Source organism: Sinocyclocheilus grahami, unplaced genomic scaffold, assembly GCF_001515645.1.
Source record: "Sinocyclocheilus grahami isolate Dianchi unplaced genomic scaffold, SAMN03320097.WGS_v1.1 scaffold1697.1, whole genome shotgun sequence".
In the NCBI taxonomy this organism is placed as follows: Eukaryota; Metazoa; Chordata; class Actinopteri; order Cypriniformes; family Cyprinidae; genus Sinocyclocheilus; species Sinocyclocheilus grahami.
In genome coordinates, this window is record NW_015506876.1 from 8,397 (window position 1) to 25,177 (window position 16,781).

Consider the following 16,781-nt stretch of genomic DNA (forward strand, 5'->3'; position numbering starts at 1 on the left):
CTGCAGTTCAGTGCATTTCACTTGAGACAGTCACACTGCATAGATGCATTGCAAACCCCTCAGCTTTAGCTGACAACTCACTTTTTTCAGATCAAAATAGGGCACCAGTGAGATTTGCTTAGATCTAGTGAGAAAGTGTTTTTATGCAGACTGGTCATAACTTGTTATATTCCGTTATGAAAAGGTAGACTGGTCTTATTTGTATTGGAAAAGTAAGACTGATAACCACTTGGCAACTGCTAGTACGTTTTGTATAGTATTTTCTTAACTCTTTACTAAACTATGTCTAAAAAGGGTAATATTTTATGTATTTGAGGTCTGAGATGTGGGAACGGTGAAGAGAGAGAGAGGGCAAACATTTTGCATGTTAGGTCTAATCAGCCAATATTGTCTTAAATAGCGTGCATAGCACTTCATCGTTTATAACATGGGGTTTTGACCAAATATTTTATTATATCTTGATTTTTGTAAAATGTTGCAGCAAGATGTTATTTAATTATTTGTGTGTGTGTGTGTGTGTGTGTGAAAAATTACAGTTTTGGAAATATAAGGTAATACAAATATAAATAATTTAAAATACCTTAAAGTAACTACAAATGAGCATGTGAAACAAATATCTTTAAAACAAATTCTATGTGGAGCATGCCCCCGGTTCTCACCATTTTTTCCCCACATACAGCATCAGTGCTGGGGGTTCAGTGCTACAATATAATAGACCCGAACAAAGCAATGGGGTTATTACTCACACTGGGGTTTTATTGTGAATCAAGAAGTGTAACTGATCAGCTGTTAGTTACACATAAGTACTGTTGCAGGTTTAATGCTTTAAACTCTATCAGTGGTATCTGACAAGTTACAAGTGAATACAATTTTGACTCATCTCTGTATTTCATAGTCTTCAATGAAAATGTGAATAAAATCAAGCAAGTTATGAAGTGTGCCTGGCAGCTGAATGACCTCAATGCTTCAGTTATTTGCTGTACTAAAGCAGTTATACATACTGCTGGAAGATGGTGCCAAATTAGTGAAATAGCTCAGATAACGAGGACTGAAATGCCTGATATCCCCTTACACAGCTGTGGGTGAAACATTCAGAAAACACATGAAAACAGTTCGATGGAAACCCAGCCACCGTTTCAAGACATTGGACATGATGTTATGATAAGATGAGACTAGTGGGACAAAATTGGAAACTGTCAGTCTATCATTCATCATCCCATCATGCTCAAATAATATATAGGATTTTACTGAATCATTTAACACAAATGCAGACATTATGCCACAGATGATAATATGGCTTTGCCTGTTGCAATAGGAAGTTCTTAATTGTTTAGCAGCGTTATTTCATTCTTTGCATGAGGTTCTCCTGTCTTGCAGATGAACCTGCGGTCTGTATTCAGCGCCGAGCAGCAGCGGATCCTGGAGCGCTATTATGAGTGCGGCATGATCAATCAGAGCAAGAGCTGCTTCCAGCTCATCCTGCAGTGTGCGCAAGAGACCAAACTCGACTTCAGCGTGGTTAGAGTAAGCCTGCTCGTTTTATTCATGTAACATTTCATTTCAGATGGTTTGAGCTGGTTATGTTGTTATTTAGCGGTCGACCGTCATCAGTGACTGATACCCATATCTAAAGGGCAGGATGATAATTAAATGAAAAATAACAGTGTAGACTAACATACTTTTATGCTAATTCAGTTGACTAAAACATGTGAAAAATGTGCATTGCAAGTGATGACTGAGTGAGTGTGGTGATTGGCCAATACAGATATTTACAAAATGACCAAACATAAAATAAAACGCAGAGAATTTGAAATCTTTATTCACTGATGCTCTGAAAATGGGTTTGAATAGAATGGCTTGCTAACTTTTTCCGTGTGTAATCCTTGCTGCCACGACAAAACCCTAAAACAACCCTAGAAATGAGCATTTTTACAGCTCAGATAATGCATTAAAGTAAGTGCTTGTGTAAAATAAGCTTTATATTTCCATTCACATCACTAAATTGTTCACTGCAAGTGTCTCAGCAGCAGCGCATTGGATTTGAGAGCTACAGCAGAGAGGGACATCTTTTAGTGAACAGTGACTTCAAAAGGTGTCTTTTAATCTGTGTTAATAGCTTAATGGTCGTCTATATACTAGCACTTTTCTAATTCTATCCTATAATGTAGATAATTTTGTGATAACGACAGGCTGGCTGTACATTCTCCTGCTTATTACATGGTGAATAATTATTGGGCACAAAGTATTGATTTGACTTTTTAGTAGCTTATTAATATTTTATTAGCTCACTTGTAACAGTTCCTAGAAAGTGGCTTTTAGTCAAGACGGACAGACAAGTTCAAACTAGAAAGACATCAGCAATGGTGCATTCACACGGGGCTTCAACGCCTTTGAATGGAGTGACATCAAGCATTGCAGAACTGGATTGTGGGTCCGTTGCGTCTCGTCACTGGCGTTGCTCGCGGCAGAAGTAGAAAACTTTTCAACTTTTCAAGCATCAAAGCAGGCATGAGCCAATCAGATGGCCTCATGCAAATATACTGACATCGATGGTGACGCCCTGTGAATGAGGTGTAAGGGATGATGTAAAGTCCTCCTGATTACTGCATGGTTAGTCAGCAGTGTTGAGGAAGTTACTTTTAAAAGAAATGCATCGCAATTACTCCCTAAAAAAGTTACTAATTACGTTACTTAGTTACTTTTTATGGAAAGTAATGTGTTACGTTACTTTTTAAATCTGAGCAGGGCTTGCTTGTTTGTTTTTAATATAAAAAGTTATTCTTTTACAAATGTAAAAGCCCTTTCACACCAAAAGTGAAATGAATACGCCTCAGGCTGAAGGAAATGTAAATTCACGTCTGTAAAATAGAGGGCGCATTGGCATGTTGATTTGAGTTTGAAATTGTTTTTAAAAAATTATTTTATAGTTTCTGCTAAGGAAAGTATAATTGATTCAATCTGTTCGTCACGCAAAGCCTGTGTTCTGATGATATGGGCTTATACTTTCATGGTTCTCTCTTCTCAAATTTTGAGTTTTTGAATTTTAGTTGTATAGAAAAAATCCTCCTTCTCTTATGAAATAGATCCAGTTCTTCAAAGCCGTCCTGATGGCAGTGTGTTTCTCTTCTTCTGTGGTTTCAGACATGGGTAGGAAACAAGCGTCGGAAGCTGGCATCCAAGGCGGATCAGAACGGAGCCGGCGCTCAAGCGCTGTCCCATCAGCATGTTTCGTGCGGATCAGCCGGGGTGCTCATCGCCGGCTCGGTGCTGTCGACTGAGATAGCGGCCATGCGGAGCATTCAGCGCGGCCCTCCGGTGACCCACCTCCTCCCTCCGCAGGCCTCGTCCTCCTCTTCCTCCTCCTCATCTTCCTCCCCGCTCAGCGACGTGATTCTGACGGGCATTTACGCCAACTGCTTCGATGCTACCGTTCACAACAGGACAGTGACGAAATCACTGCCCTCGCACGCAGAAATGGAGCCGCCCGCCGTGCAGCAGAAATCCCCCATCATCCCCGGCGGCTCCAGCGCGCTCAAGTGCAGCCAGACGCTCAAACCCTTCCCCTCCAGAGACGTCATCGCCCCCAGCTGGGCCCCGCAGAGCCGAGCCGAGCAGCATGCGTCATGGCCTCAGAAAACCGCCGCGGCGCACCGCGCTCCTGCAGGTGCCGGCGCTCAGATTAAGCATGTCTTCACTCGGGCCGGATTAGAGCGGCCTCCAGACGCGGCGAGGAAGACGAGGCCGGTCGAGGCGTCCGAGGTCTTCTCGATCGCGATGGAGACGGCCGACGCTGAGGACGAGTACTCCAGAGAAGAGGAGCTGGCCAACATGGCAGCGCAGATGCAGTGTGGGAAAGCTTCCTCTTCGTTGACTGTAAGCCCGGGGCTCAACCCCTCTAACTCTGCTCTCTTTGGAGAGAAGGGATGTCAAACCAGCAGCTCCTTACTGAGCAGAACATCGTCCCCCGGCAGCTTGCCGCTGAAACTGCTCTCGCAGACGTCTGCCACAATCCCCTGCCTCAAGGTAAGGTGTCATGGTTACAGTGATTCAGTGCGTTTACTAGGGCTGGGAAAATAAATCGATGCATCGCGAGTCGAGAAATGATTCCGCATCGATTCTGAGATTTTCCGAATGCATCGCGATTCTTTCTCGAGTCGATTCTGAGCATATTACTTACTTACATACTTTAAAATTATGAGTTTATTTCACTTTGGATGTGAAATGTGAAAACAACATTGAGATTATATGTTTTAAATATTTGTTTAATAACATATTTTACTAAGTACTATGAATGAAGGCCAGAATCACTGATATTGATGCACCTATTAAATTGATTTTTTTTTTTCAGTTTATGGGGATAAAATCAGTAATTATAGCCATTCAACAGTACAGTATAATTGAAAGCCAAATCTGTTTCACCATATATTAACAATTACAGAATATTAAAAAGTATTACAACAACTTAAAGTAAACTTAAAACAACGTTCACCTGAAACTATTGTTAAAATGTCTCTGTTAATATTTTTTGAATGAGAGCTGTCAGTTCATTTGCACTTAAAGTTCATTTTGCATATATATTTTTTTAATTTTATATAATGTTTTAACCGTAAATTAGTAATAAGTTACTAATAGTTAAAGGGATATTTCACCCAGACCTGTGTGAGTTTGTTTTTTTCTTTTGAACACAAAACAAGATTAAAAAAGCAACAAAAAAAAAAGTTTAAGTTTAAAACAATGTGGGTAACCGAACAGTTGATGTTCCTCGTTTACTTCCATAGTATTTTTTCATTACTATGGAAGTCAATGGCTGCCAACTGTTTGGTCACAAACATTATTGTGTTCAACAGAAGAAAGTTTGGACAACTTGATGATGACAGAATTTTCAACTGTATGTACTTATGTTTAGTATTTCTGAGTTTAACTCACTGTGACTTACACTACCGTTCAAAAGTTTGGGGTCGGTACATTTTTATTCTTTCTTTTTTTTATAAAGAAATTAAAACTTTTATTCAGCGAGGATGTGTTAAATTGTTAAGAAGTGATAGCAAAGATTTATATTTTGAATAAATGCTGTTCTTTTTAACTTTTTATTCATCAAAGAATCCTGAAAAAAGTATCAGTTTCCAAACAAATATTGTGCAGCACAGCTGTTGATAATTCTGATAATAAATCAGCATATTAAAATGATTTCTGAAGATCATGTGACGCTTTACACTGGAGTAATGATGATGGAAATTCAGCTGCGCATCACAGAAATACATTATATTTTAAAGGATATTAAAATAGAAACCATTATTTTATATTGTAACAATATTTTGCAAGATTACTGTTTTTTTTCTGTATTTTTGATCAAATAAATGCAGCCTTGATGAGCAGAAGACACTTCTTTAAGTGTGCAGTGTAATTACAGGGGTTATCTGTATACATGCATTTGCTGCTGCCTTTACACAGAATTCGGTATCTGCTCACCGAACTGATAATATTCCCAGAACAGACATTTGGAGTGAGTGAGGGAAAGAAACACAAGCCATCCAGCTTATAAGAAGTCTTCAATTCTGAAACTGACATTTCAAAGAAAAAAACCTTTCATAGAGTTGCTTTAAAACATGAGGTCTCAGTGTTTTATGAGAGTAGCGATCACCTTTTGTCTGTACTTAATCACTGAGATGAGCACATTACTGACAGAATCAAAAACAGGCTGTGTCTTAATCTCTGAACAGGCTTTCCTTTGTGTTTCTTTAGGTAACGAGTGACATGTCGGCTCCCTGGCTTCACAGTAACTCGAGGAAAAGAACGGTGAGTGGCTGAGATGTGCTGCCGCTCTTCTCTAGCGCATCAGAGATCACTTTACTGTCAGCTGCTGATGATGGCTTTAATAAAAGGTGTAGTGTGTATTAAGCTGCAGGACAGGACGCAGTTCAGCGACAGAGACGTGTACACGCTGAAGCGCTACTGGGATAAAGGCATGACCAGCCTGGGCTCTCTGTGCAAAGAGAAGATCTCAGCGGCAGCCTGCGAGCTCAGTGTGGACACAGAAATCATCAAGGTCAGGAGTCTGGACTCAACTCACAGTGTACTTCACTTTTTATACCTACACAGAGTAATACAGTACAACGTATTGTTGTTTTGTATTTGCGTAAATGATATTACATTTTCCCCTCGTAAAAAACCTTCGTTATTCATAATTCATCATTCGACTATCGAACAGATGCAGCGTCACATCACAAAGCTTCAGACTTTTTTTGCATGAAAATAATGTCACACTATTATTTATTATTTTGCACAGAATATATCACACTAAAAAGCGACATACGGGAGAGATGATGACTCTCAATGGTATTCAGTCAAATTGTCTGCCTGTTGTTGTAGTTTTTTGTTGAATGTGTTTCTTCTGTTTAGATCTAAGAGTCATTCTGTAATTCAGGGGACATGTTCATTGACGACAAGTATATGTGTCTTAATGATTTCTTCACAAAAATCATATTTTGGGAATATTAAGGGAAAACATCATAATCTCAAACAAATATTTTGTGCACCGTATGTTTCAGATTGCCTTGAATGTCTCTTAAATTACAGTTTTTAAAAACACTGATGAAATATTATATCAACAGATATTACCAATAGTAATTTTGAGAAAGCATGCTGGTGTTTTTGTTTTGTTGTTGTTGATGTGAAATGTAACCCCAGTTGTAGAATTTGCCCAAATTAATAGTAATAGCACACGGCATTAGTTAGTAAGTAATTAGTTACTGTAATTTAATTACTTCTCCCTTGAAAATATAAAGCAAGGGATTACTCTTATTTTTCTGTAATTTAATTACAGTTACTTCTTATGTAATTGAACATAATGCTGTATAGACTGTAGAACATTTATATATACAATACAACAGCGGATTTAACATAAAAATCTAAAGTCTAACCTTAAAATGCATGCTTTTTTCACTTTAAATACTTTGTTGAGTTCAAAAGAATATTGGTAACACTTTAGTGTCCAGTTCTCACAATTAACTAGTTGGTAATTATCATGAATACTACTAGACATTGGCTGTTTATTATTACTTTTTAAAAAAACAACACATATTTATGTCTTATTCTGCAAGACCTTATAATTCCACAACTACTTTATTAAGTATTAATAAGCAGGAGTATATTGAGGCAAAAGTTAATAGTCAGTTAATAGTGAGAATTACAGGTGCATCTCAATAAATTAGAATGTCATGGAAAAGTTCATTTATTTCAGTAATTCAACTCAAATTGTGAAACTCGTGTATTAAATAAATTCAGTGCACACAGACTGAAGTAGTTTAAGTCTTTGGTTCTTTTAATTGTGATGATTTTGGCTCCCATTTAACAAAAACCCACCAATTCACTATCTCAACAAATTAGAATATGGTGACATGCCAATCAGCTGGGTTTTTGTTAAATGTGAGCCAAAATCATCACAATTACTACTACTTCAGTCTGTGTGCATTGAATTTATTTAATACACGAGTTTCACAATTTGAGTTGAATTACTGAAATAAATGAACTTTTCCACGACATTCTAATTTATTGAGATGCACCTGTATACTCCACAAGTGTGACCAGAATAGTTTATGCAGTTATCTGTTATTTATTTGAAAGAATTAAAAGAACCGTTTCATATCATTAACTTGTCGAGGTTGATATATAGGATTTAGAAAGTAATAAGTAAGTACTTTTTGGAGAGAGTAATTTGTACAGTGATCTAATTACACTGTTGAAGATGTAATTAGTAACTAGTGATTACTTACTTTTTTAGAAGAGCTTACCCAGCATTGGTTAGATGTCAGTGTTTGCTGATTTGTAAATCGTAATCTAAACTACAGTTCTACCTAATCTCATTTAGAGATTCTGAGTCTGAGTACAGTTCCAACCCTTTCCTCATGATACTGCATAACCTTGTTTCTCAATCATACGACTTCTTACATGTATCTCACATTATTCTCAAAACCCATTGTTTTTATATAAAGCCTTGTAAAACCTGTGTTTGACAGACGTGGATTGGTAACCGCAGAAGGAAGTACCGTTTGATGGGCATTGAAATTCCTCCGCCTAAAGGAGGGCCGGCCATGTTCCCAAATCATTCCCCTCACATCCTTGAAGACGAGCGTCAGACTCCAGAGCTAGGAGAGGCCAGCGAACACAACGACCTCATGTCACTCTGTTTGTCTGACGGTGGGGATGATTTTCATGCTGTTGATGCATGAGATCACTTACTGATTTTTAATTACATCAGCACAGAAAACAGTATTGCTTTAAAGGGGTCATAGGATGCCCATTTTCCACAAGTTGATAGAGATCAGCTCGATTTGAGAAAGGGGAAAACGTTTAACCAGATAAAAAAAAAACACTGGGTGGATAAGCCATTATGTCTAGTAATTGTGCATTTGCCTTTTTTTTTTAAAGATGGAGCCAGTGATTTATATTTGAAAGAAAATGATGATGTAAATGATGAATCAGATGGTTCCACCCCTGCTAAACATGTGGTATGAGCACATATCCATCAACATAACCAAACAGTTTAACGGTTTAATGCTAACTCTGACTCAAACATGAAACTTTCTTCTAGAAGATTGAAATCGTTGACGAAGAAGAAGATGATGATGATGGTGACATGTTGACCACTGAGATGGAACAGATGCAAAACCTCTTAGAGTTCAGGGTAAGCAGAGAGTCAAGAGCTGCATAAGAATGAATAGATAATGAAGAAGCTCACAATGACCAGGACAAATGGATCTGGCCCCATATGCGTTAGTTTTCAGAGAATCACTTGTGTTATGTTATTGCCATGTAAAGAAACACAGCTCTTTGCCAACAGCTTAAAGTGATATTTCACGCAAATTGTCATTCAAAACCTGTATGCATTTCCTCTGCAGAAAACTCTAAAGAATATCATACGAGTTCGGTATAACACGAGGGGGAGTAGATGATGACAGAACTTTCATTTTGGGGTAGATTGTCTCTTTAATTACTCGTATCTCCTTTTACACCGTGTCCTATCCAGACTGCGACATTAAACACACAATACAAGTAACTTACCATGTTAGTCCGAGTGTTTGGAGAAATCACTTCATTGCTCAGATCCGTTACTGAGTTCCCAACCGGCTCCTTCACTGAACTGCGAGTCATTTTCCAGTTATGTTTGATTCAGAAATGAACCTGGAAACCATTACTGTATGTAATACACACATTATGTATTTATGCATATTTACTGATTCGTTGTGTAATTACAGGTACATATTCACAACATGCCAGTGAGTTGTTAAAAGCTGAAGTAGGAAGATATGCACTCGTTGAGCTGAAGCACTTTATTGAGTGGTTCTACAGTTATCAACAACAACAAAGTTTTATTTTAGGCATCAATAGCTTCCTAGTCTTTTTTTTTATCTGTAGCCCTGCCATATTTAGATTCTACTTTTTTTAAATAATGCCAAGGTTTTACAAATGTATAATGACATTTATAGTGATGATTTTTGATAAGGGAACTCCAGACTATATGTATGCCAAATTTGACAACAGGTTCCAGGCGAATCCAGGAGTCATGCTAACAGAAAGCGTGTCTTTCTTCTTCTTTTAATGGTGTTTTACATTCTTAATGCCACCTGGTATATTTTTAAGTGTATCCTTTTTTTCTTTCCTCTTTATCTCACACATGACACTGACACATAACTTAATGCAAAATGCATTTAAAAAGAAAGATTGGGGGAGAAAAGTCTATGCTGTCACTCTTTTTCCTATTATTTACTCATAATGCAACTGTATGCAGTTTTGTGTATTTTTGCGACTGTGGAGCTCCCTAGAGTTAAGTGAGTTGAATTCACTGTCGTAAGGCAATTTACCGGTGTATCAGAATGTCATACCAACTCACCAAACTTATTATGCAATTGACCTATGGAGAAAAAAAAGTTTTTTTTTCTTGCATAAATGAAAATCTATTTGTCTGTTTAAATTTGGGTCACTGAAGGATTCAGAAGAAATAAAAAAGAATTGGTGCTCTCCTTGCAGTTCCAGTCCAAACCTAAATGACTTGTTTTCTTCTGTGGAACATGAAGACTGTGTAGGGACTCACTTTAATGCCTAATAAAGCACACGATAATGTCCGTACAGCTCACTGATCATTCTATAGGTGTTCTGATCGGTGTTGGTGAAAAACAACCCAACCATCTAACGCTTCACACTCCAGCACATTGATTCCATGCTTCTTCTGTAAGTGCACCAATGTAAAATGTGCCATTTTGTGCTTTATTGAGCTTTAATGCGAGTCATTGTAATGAATCCATCCAACTGGATATTCATTCAATTATCACATTTTGTGTTCTGTAGAAAGAAAGTCATTTGGGTTTGGATTGGAACTGCAAGGACAGGAACAGGAATTCTTTCACCTCTGAATCCTTCGCTGTCCCCAAATGCAGGCTTCATACTGAATCCAAATGACATGAGGGTGAGTAAACGATGACCGGAATTTTAGGTGAACTATTCCTTATGTTCTTAAGGTATTAGCTGCTATTACAGCATACTTACATATCTTTTTAAACCAAATTTTCTTCTCTTTAATAATAGACAAAGACAAATAAGAAATGTTGGGGAACTGTAGTACAGCTGTGTAGTTGTAGTAAAGGTTAAACTTGTTTAAGGGGTTCCCTTAAGTTAAACCACTTAATGGTTTTCATGCATCCAGGCCCAGAAGAGTGTTCAGTCCACTTCCTATGCTTCCTATGAAGCATGTGTGAAAACACATCAATCTCATTGGCCATCGTGAAGTCATGTGATGTAGCATGGCGTGCCAGTGAAACCATAAAAGGGTGCCTACATCACAGATTGCCCAGCTTCTTTGTCTTAGGGAAGCTGATTGTCTGCTGCTCAGTTCATGTTTATGAGAAAGCTTAGAGCCTCACATTATTTTAACTACTGGTCTAAGTATAGGAGGTGTGTGATGCCGTGACACATGCTTTATAACGGGGGAGCGACTCGCATGAGATGTGCGTTGTTTGTATGGTGTGCGGAGCACACATGGTCAGTCCTCGAGGGGCTAAATGCACGAACTGCGAAAGCTTTACAGTGAAAAACGAGTGATCGCAGGCTTAACTTAGATTGGTCAAATGAGCATCAAGAGGTCGTGTCTGTTCTAAACTAGACGACAGCTTCCTCACCACCGGCCGAGCACAACCTCCCTGAGAAATCTCCCGTTCTTACCAGTTCAACACACAGAGTACTCAGCTCGCTTTTATACCATATTCTACGGTTGTGGGGCTTTGTGAGCAGGGGCAGGGCTGGACTGGGGTTAAAATTCAGCCCTGGACAAATCCAGCCCATCTGGCCCACGAGTTCCCCCATGAATGTTTTGCTGGGTTATAGGGCCTTTAATTGGAGTAAATAATAATAGATATGACTGAATTCACGACAGATGCACCAAACTTAATAATGCATTTTTGTCACATAGAAATGCACTTGACAGTAAAGCATTGATTTTTGCTAATAAAAATTGCTAATAAATTCTGTCATCATTTCCTCACCCTCATGTCATTCCGTCATTTCCTCACCATTTCATTTCTTCTGTAGAACACAAAAGATATTTTATAGAACATTACCAAACCATTTTGGTTACCCTTGATTTCTACTGTATGGACCAAAAAAATTCTTGAATTTCTGAAATGATCTTCTTTTATGTTCCACAGAAGAAAGAAATTCATATAGGTTTGGAATGACACGATGTTGAGTAAATGACCATTTAAATTTTTGGTTGAACTATCCCTTTAAGAACTTATTTAATATTTAAGTAATAACAGTAACATTTTTAATAAATACATCTCTATTGTACAGTGTTAATAATTGCAAGTTAAATTACTATGGTGCTGAATTTACAAGTCTATGTTTTGGCGTTTTCCAATTTACCTCGTCATGCAGTTTACATTGTCATGGCTGTTTTCAGCCAGCATCACTACAGAACCTTTAATGTTCTCATGTCACACGACTGTATAGCACTATTCTGTCTGACATCTGAATGAATCAAGCGACTTGCGCTGTTTGTCACATTGTGGCACGTTCGTCAGTGCTGTGTGAATGCATTGCGTAGCGCCACTTCACACTTTTGGAGTATTTGCTTTTTGCAGTTCGCTGTAATTTAAAAACAGCGCCTAATATGGGAGAGGTCTCATTCACTTCGGCGATCGGCCCACTACTCGATCGTCCCACTGGGAATGTCCCGGTACTCCCGATGGCCAGTACATCCCTAAGCATGGGTATGAGGCGATGCAGAGGGTGGAACAGACTCTTGAGAGCTATCTCTCCCCCTCATCTGTGTGTCATAGTGGAGGAAACCTGCTCTACCTTCCAAGCTGTGTAGGGTTACATCTAGCTTGGTTGGCAAGGCATATGTATCCGCAGGTCATGGGGGTGTTGCAGGCATACTAGGATGGCCTGCTCAAAGACATGGATTGTGGCGAGGGATTAGACACAGAGGCAGTGCCACAGATCACACTCTTCGTGCCACCAAGTAGAGCCCTACCGCTGGACTGTTTTCTTAATCCCGCGATTTTTGTGTTCAGTCCCACCCGCTCCAGCAAACATTCTAATATTTCATAACATTTAGCATCAGGGAGCCGCCATCAATATGCGGGTATTTAAATCGCTTTTGAATGAGCGCTCACTGTTCACTTTCATTTTTGATTTTGAAATCACGCAAACTTTGTGTAAAGGCAGCACATCTTACAAGATCAGATATATGTCAATGAGCTCAGGATCTGTTGTGCAGCAAATCCTCCGCTATGGTTTTGTCAGTCATCTCTCCTTGCTCTTGACCTGTGATCAGTGAAATCTGACTCCTGCTGTTCGTGTTGGATGCAGGGTTGTCAAGTCCAAGTTTGATGCAGTGTTTTTTTTTTTTTTTTCAAAATATTGGGTTGCTTTTAAACTGTTGCCATGTGTTGATGTTAAAGGTTTGAAATATTGCATAAATTACATTTGACTGAAAAGCTTGCATTGAAACATTTTGCATTCTACGTATGATAAAACTGCGCTAGATGTTAAGTTTTGTGAGGGAGGGCCACTGGTAGGAAGCGTTTTAGCTGTGTTTGTGATAAATGTACATAACAATGACTGTAAAATATGTATTTTAGGTATCTAAATGACATATTATGAATTTTGATATTTGGGATTAGGCTACTTTGGGCTGTTTGTGACTGGCATGGGCTAGTTTTGTCACACAGACCTGGCAAACCTGGCTGTATGGAGCGGAGCAGAGCAGACACTTTCAGTTTAGTGTAGCGAACAATTTCCAGCTGAACTAAATGAATTAATTCTATTTCTATAAAAATAACAAATAAACAGTTGAGGGCAGTGCCACGGTGGGCAAGTAATGTAATCGGTGAATGACCAAACACTATGTAAACTGCTGTTTATGTAACTCCATCATTCTTGGTATGCGACTGCGGGATGACGGGACTCCGCACAATATTTTTTTGACTGCCCGCTAGGGCTGCCTCCTAATAGTCAACTAACCGTTAGTAGACCAGAAGAGACTTGGTCGACCAAATTTCTTTTAGTCGCAGGAAAAAACAAAAACAAACAAACAAACGTAGTGCGCTCACTGCAGGACAGATGGAGACGCTGCTACTTATTCCTAAAATGCTAATTTTTGGTCATACAGATAAGAGTAATACATCTTTCTAATCTGTAAAGACTATGTTTATTTGTGTGCGCTCACAATAACAACAAAGCATTGTGCTTTTGTAAAATAATGAAAGCAAACAGGATGCGCTTTCTGCCGTCTCGGTCTCTGTGAACTTGAGCGTGAAACTCAGAAACGGTGTATATTTGCCTTACAAACATGAAAAACATATCTATAGAGAACGAAATGTCTACTTTCAATTGAACCAAATCAAATAGAAAACAAATATTCTCAGGTTATGTAATAATCCGTATGAACTCTACTGCGAAGATGACGAGTCAGTGGCGATAACTTCATCTGTTCAAACCGAAAAAAGCACTAGTTAATCAATACATTATTAAAATGTTAATGAAAAGAGCTGATCCCTCGCCGCATTCAGGAGCACGTGGCTTCCACCTGCTTCCACCGCACAGGGTCTCGCTCCCAGCAGAAGGCCAGTGTGGCTTCTAGCGCTCCCCCTCGGAGAGATGAGGGTCGACCACCAAATAAAATCTCAGCTGTCCAAAGGGGATATATAATCTAAGGACCTGACGATGATGGGTGCAGCTCTCTGAGGTTATTCCTCCACCTCTGGTGCTTCGGGAAGTAGAAATACTCAGCAGTTTTTCTGCCCCATCTTTGCTCATTAGCGATCTCTTAGTTCAGCATGTTTGGTCATATCGATATACACCATACAACCATACAATCTGCAGAAAGAGAAAGCTGAAAAGGTTTTAAGGTTAAAGTGTTACAAATAAACCAAGCGTAAAGCTTGAGCTATTAGATTTTAACCTGGTAAAATGTAAATGACAGGGAATGAAACTATGTTTGTTTCTTTTTTTTATCCATTAAACTGGACCATAGAACAGGACTCTCAAAGCCTTGACACCATATCCAGGAGATAAGTCAGTAAATTTGAGTAAAATCACAGGCTTCGCTTATCCCATGCGAATGTGCCACACGAAATACAGATGTGGGGGCTAATTTCCAAATCATACAAGGTCCTCAGATCATACTAATCCTGTGCGAATAGGGCTTTAGTCACATTTAATTTGACAGCACTACTTAAATGCAAATAACAAATCATCTAATGAATATGAAGTGTCTGTATAATGTGTTTATTTCATTGTGTAGGGCTTGTTTTGTTTATGGTTAATCAGGCCGTAAGAGACTATTAACTCCAACTAATAATTTGCATTATACAAATGTGTCAACTATATAAAAAGCATAAGCATATTTTGCATAATAGGTGCTCTTTAATATAAGAAAGCTTCCATTATTGTGAACGCTTGGGCAGTTTCATGCATGCTCTGAAGCTCTGGTTTGTAACAGATGATGTGCAAAGGTTTCAAAGCTTCACAAAGCTGTCAATCAAAACATTTGCAAAGAAATCAAAGCGTCAAACTGTGTGTCAGCAAACCTCTCACAGACCGAAAGCCAAACTATTTATTTTATTTGTATTTTATTATTATGCTCCAAACACTGTAAGAAATCGAAGTGTGTGTTTACTGCAGTAGCTGTCAGGGGGCGCTGTTCAGCATGATCTCTGGGCGGCGGCAGCAGCAGCAGCCACGAAGAAGAGGAAGCGCGTACTTCCGGTTCTGTGAAGAAGATGGCGACAGTGAGATGCAGAGATAAATAAATGAAAACATTTCTCTCTCACTGTGTCAGAAATAACCCTTTTTATTCAGCCTCTGCGACTCATATCATATTATGTTCTGTTTGTTTCTCTGATGCCTCATTACAGTGTTTTATTGAATTGTTTTGTTCACCAAAGTCTTTCTGCTTCTGTGACGTGAGCAAAGGTGCCTTCTATCGCTAACACACAGGCTCTGGGTTTGCTGTCAGGTCCAAGTAAATGTTTAACTTCCTGTCCTTCAATTATAGCCTTGTTGCGATGTCTGAATTATCAAAATGAACATGCAAACACATTGTGTACCTGGATCTTTGCATCACTTGTTACTTTATAGCAGCTTCCTGTTTAAACTACAATAAGACCAAAACCTTTCCCGCACTATAAGTCAGTGAGGAACAGCATCTCAATATGCTAATTCTGCCTGAAATCGGAGACATCTCTAATTAAAATTAAAGCCACACCCTTTATTTTCCCGCATTGTTGCTTAAAAAGCTGCTAAAGTTGGAACATGTTAAACTCGCGTCACACTCTTTTGACAACTGCCTATTTTTCACGAGAGAACCGGTCTGATCTTCATGAATGCTTTTTGAGAATGCACACTTCTCTCTTACAACAAAGCCAGCCATCATCTAAATCTCTTAACGTTTCTCTCGGCTTATGCCCACAGCATCAGACTTTTCTGACTCCTTCAGAGTCGTCCCCTGCGGCAGCCAATCATATTTCCTTGAATACTTTTTGAGAGTCACTTACTCTGTTAGAAAGAAACTGGCTGAAAATGTCAGTGGCCAAAATGTTGGTGCGTCACTAATTAATAAAGATTACAGTGTTGTTTGATATTTAACTGTGAGACGGGATTCTTTAATAAGTAGAAAGTTACAGCATAGAAATAGCAGCATTTATCTGAAATATTTTGTAACATTATAAATCACTTTTGATACATTTAACATCTGATACATTTGCTAAAAGTATATATAAAGATATATTTGTATATATCGTTATTGTGCTTTACTGTTGAAGATATAATGTCAGCTGCTCGACTGAATATTGAATGTCCTGATCTTCATCGCAGGCCTGAAGCAGCGAACGAGTTTTACGATGGTGACCATGATAATGATAAAGAGAGCGATGTGGAGATCTGAAGATTGTCTCTATTGAGCTGATTGTGCTGAGTGGATGAACCTTCTCTTTCTTTACATGCTCTGTGTCTGTGTAGTTTTACATGTGGACGGTTTTATTGTCATGACGGTATTCTGTTGATCAAAGCCCAGCTCTAAAGAGAACTTCACACCGAGTCCTGTGCACTAATACAGCATCTGTGCTGAAGAGGCTCCGAGAGCATGTCATATTGCATTTCATACATCCAAGTGGTTATGATCGACAGAATATTTTTTTCTTGGCCTTTTTATAATTTGTTTATAGAATGTTTCTGTAATAAATCTTTTGGAAAAGAGCCTTTTTAACTTCTTAACTTCTTTACAG

General features: G+C 38.7%; 1 protein-coding gene across 1 annotated transcript in view; it reads left to right on the top strand.

Moving 5' to 3' along the window:
- hdx (highly divergent homeobox) overlaps window positions 1-8,710 on the top strand; it is an 11,135-nt gene extending 2,425 nt beyond the window's left edge. The window contains exons 3-9 of the mRNA XM_016258508.1: window positions 1,361-1,524; window positions 3,142-4,023; window positions 5,743-5,796; window positions 5,906-6,046; window positions 8,016-8,196; window positions 8,428-8,507; window positions 8,591-8,710. Coding sequence (XP_016113994.1) covers window positions 1,361-1,524; window positions 3,142-4,023; window positions 5,743-5,796; window positions 5,906-6,046; window positions 8,016-8,196; window positions 8,428-8,507; window positions 8,591-8,710 — 1,622 coding nt within the window. The remainder of the gene's footprint in view (window positions 1-1,360; window positions 1,525-3,141; window positions 4,024-5,742; window positions 5,797-5,905; window positions 6,047-8,015; window positions 8,197-8,427; window positions 8,508-8,590) is intronic.
- Window positions 8,711-16,781: the final 8,071 nt, after the last annotated feature.